At 40.0% G+C, this 3,464-nt stretch overlaps 1 protein-coding gene across 13 annotated transcripts in view; it reads right to left on the minus strand.

The window, feature by feature from the left end:
• The window catches only part of CDH4 (cadherin 4), a 1,166,202-nt gene that overhangs the window by 490,057 nt on the left and 672,681 nt on the right, over positions 1 to 3,464 (minus strand). For 6 of the 13 annotated variants that reach the window (XM_042462689.1, XM_042462688.1, XM_042462693.1 and 3 more), the window contains one exon: positions 2,371 to 2,435. In XM_042462689.1, coding sequence (XP_042318623.1) covers positions 2,371 to 2,435 — 65 coding nt within the window. Of the gene's footprint in view, positions 1 to 2,211; positions 2,436 to 3,464 lie in introns of all 13 variants that reach the window. The other 7 variants (XM_042462682.1, XM_042462691.1, XM_042462681.1 and 4 more) reach the window with 2 other exon arrangements.

The raw sequence follows: 3,464 nt of genomic DNA on the forward strand, positions 1-3,464 counted from the left end.
TATTATTATTATTATTATTATTATTATTATTATTATTATTATTATTATTAAACTATGGGTCTTCAATAACCATAGTGAAAACTAAACTGATCACTCATCTCAACACCTACACATTCTGCATTTCTGTGTACATTCTCACACACAGCCTGCTTATATAGGCCTCTCCTTGGACTTTCCACTCTACCCCATGCACCTGAGGAAGTAGATACAAGTCTATGAAAGCTCATGCTACCAATTTCTCTCTTTCAGTTCATCTCTAAGGTGCTACAAATCTTTGCATGCAGATTTTCCAGACTAACATGGCTATGCATTTGAATGATAAGGCAAGAGTTTGATACAGGGTGACAAATATTGTGTAGTTCCATGCTTCCTCTTTACTCTGAATGCAGAGGAAGGAGGTGGTGATAGGAAAGGGTATATCCATTGCTTCCCTTCCACAATCTTTCCCAGTCACTTCCCTGCACCTTGTTTCTTGATGAGAGATGGATTTCTGACTAGATGGGAAAAGGTCTTCTGGAGAAACATTGCTGGAAGCTGAAAGATAGGGAAGGTTAAGAACCTCCTCATTTGCCTGATGCTTTCTCTCTTAGGTCTAATCTGCACTGCAGAAACAATGCAATTTGAAACCACTTTAACTGCCATGGCTTAATGCTATGGAATTTAGGGATCTGTAGTTTTGTGAGAGATTTAGCCTTCACTGTTAGAGAGTTCTGGTGCCACAAATCCCAGAATTCTACATGATGGAGTCATGGTAGTTAAAACAGTGTCAAACTGTATTATTTTTGCAGTGCAGATTGAACCCTAGTTTTCATTTGAGTTTTTCCAAATTCCACCTGCATTTCATCATTACTTTGTATTGGGTTGCAAGAATTTGTATTTCCTTCCCACACAGACGGAAACCTATGTTTACACATTGCACCTGTATTGTGCATTCATTTATGAAACAATTTACTCAATGTTTCTTCATTGATTAAAGTGTGTTTCTGCACAAGTTTTCCACCCCATCTTCTCAATTAGCCATTCCCTTTTGAAATCATACCCATTGTTTTGTGTATAAGTTATTTTTGGGAAACACCCTATAAGCTTTCACAAATATGCAAACGCTTATGGCAATTTGCTCATTTTCTCACAACACGTCTCAGGAAGTAGAAAAAATCTACTTTTGTCAAGTATTTGGAATCCAAGAAAATTTCCTTCTATCTCTAGCTTTCTTCCTGAAAATCTTTTCCCTATTCCATTTTCATAAGAAGTGATTGCTAGGCAATTCTAGCTTGGAAGCTACCACAAATTAAAAGGTTTGATCATACTTCCAAGAGATACTCATGCTTGGACTCTGCTATATCCTGAATAGATATGCATTCAATAATTCTGCAACAGCCACTGAAGAGATCAGACAGCCAAAATAAAGCTGCTTCGAGTCACAGTGGAGGTATGGTGTTTCAATGATGCATGCATCCTAAGAGTCCAGAAGTCGCACCAAAGGCACGCTCCAGCCCTAAGGACTGGAGTGTGGCTTTGGTGTGGCTTCTGGACTCTTAGGATGCATGCACCATACCTCCACTGTGACTCAAAGCAGCTTTATTTGGGCTGTCTGTAACAGGCCTTAGTGTTTTTATGTATTCATAAGAAAGTATTCTTGGTTGACCTAAATATTATAAACCTTTTCTAGATTGTACTGTTTCAGAGAACAGGTGGGAAGAACAGCATGCTTTCATGTTTCTGGTTTGGGGGGAGGATCTCAGACCATGGAAGGCTGGCACTTCAGGAGAAGAGTTTCAAATACAGTACATGGCTAGTGGACAAGATTGTATTTACTGTCAGTGTGGATAACCTCTCAAACATATGGTCCTCAAAATGTGAAGTCTAAACTAGTTCATTCCAGGCAAGGTTACAACATATTGTATATTTGAACATTTTTAGTGACCACAGGCCAGAACATTAACAATTTAATCAATGTCTGGAAAATAATAAGGAATTGGTAGAACAGCAGTACTGCAACAGTGGTATAGTATATTGCCCAGCAATCCCCCACATCAGAATAAAGTCCACAGAATGTCACATAGTATGCTTATCTACATCTTATGTTAATGGATTTTCCTTCACCTAGTTTAAGGAAGTAGAACAATGGAGAACAGTTATTATGGGGCTTTTATGCAATCATTGTTTGATTGTCTAGTCTATCTTTTAAATTATTGTGATCATTATTTTTACCTTGCGTCCCTTGTGTTGTGTTTTCTCTACCACCAGTAACCTGACCACTGTTTCCCATCTTTCTAGGGACTGGCGGTCCCATGCTGTCACCATAAACATTGTCTGCTCCGAGGGGATTTGCACCTGTTTGGTGGTGTAGATAGTTCCATCGATCCTCACCTTGAAGTCCAAGTTGTCAGTTTCATATCGAATTCTCTTGCTCTCCGAGCAGCCGCTAAATTTCACTAGAGAGGGAGACAAAAAGAAATTATGTTTGTAGGTGCTGTTCTTCCATCATCGTGCAAAGAATTTAAGAATGTCAAAAGGAAACCTGCTGAGAGGACCTTATGTTCTAAATTTTGCCATTAGAAAAGACAAGAATCAAAGTAATGGGAAAGTCAGAAAAAGGTCAAACATTTTGGGCTTTGTTGCCATTGGCAATGAACATTAAGTCATTGATTGGTGCAGTGCAGTGGCCAGATCACACATGGGCTAAAGAAGAAACCATGGTTAGAGTATATGCTAACTGAGCTTGAACTCTGTTCTAACTCAGCTGTCCTTAGTGGCAATCAACTGGGCAGTGGATAGGGGCAGCTATGTTAGGAAGTTATCATGTAGGACTGGCAGATTAACCCCCTTCCATCCTTCCTTTGTTGAGCTTTTCCAAATTCCAACTGCATTTTCTTTTCATCCATATATCAACAAAGATGAGGAGGTAAAGGGAGGTGTCTGTCTACCTATCTGAATATAGGTCCTGGAATTTCTAGAAGTTGCAAGGTGTGATAGTGAGTTCACACATTCATAGTAACTACAGTAATCAAGCAGGCATATAACTGATGGTGGTGGCTGCAGTGATGATGATGATAATGATGGCATCCTATATTGCTCTTATGGATTCATAACATAGAGTTCTGGAGAAGTAACTGTGAAGTATTCACCCATGTTCTGTAGTCACAATCATGGCATTATTGGCACAATCACAAATGCCACCCTCACCCAGCTTAACAGCTAGCAGCTGCATCAAGTGATGGAGTTCAGTCCTACTGGTGATCTGGGTGGTGCATGATGACATTTCCAATCCCCTCCTACCAGTGATTTCTGGTGCAAGAATTAGAAGCAGGACCCCTGTTGCAACTCCCAGTCTTATCAAAGATTGCCGGTAGGATGAAGTTGAGAATGTTATCCTGCTGCACTCCAATCACTAGTAAAACAGGCCTCCATGACTTGATGCAGCTGCTGGCTGTTCAGGCAGGTTTGGGGAGTCAGGTCAGGTA

This window comes from Sceloporus undulatus, chromosome 4 (genome assembly GCF_019175285.1).
Source record: "Sceloporus undulatus isolate JIND9_A2432 ecotype Alabama chromosome 4, SceUnd_v1.1, whole genome shotgun sequence".
Classification (NCBI taxonomy): Eukaryota; Metazoa; Chordata; class Lepidosauria; order Squamata; family Phrynosomatidae; genus Sceloporus; species Sceloporus undulatus.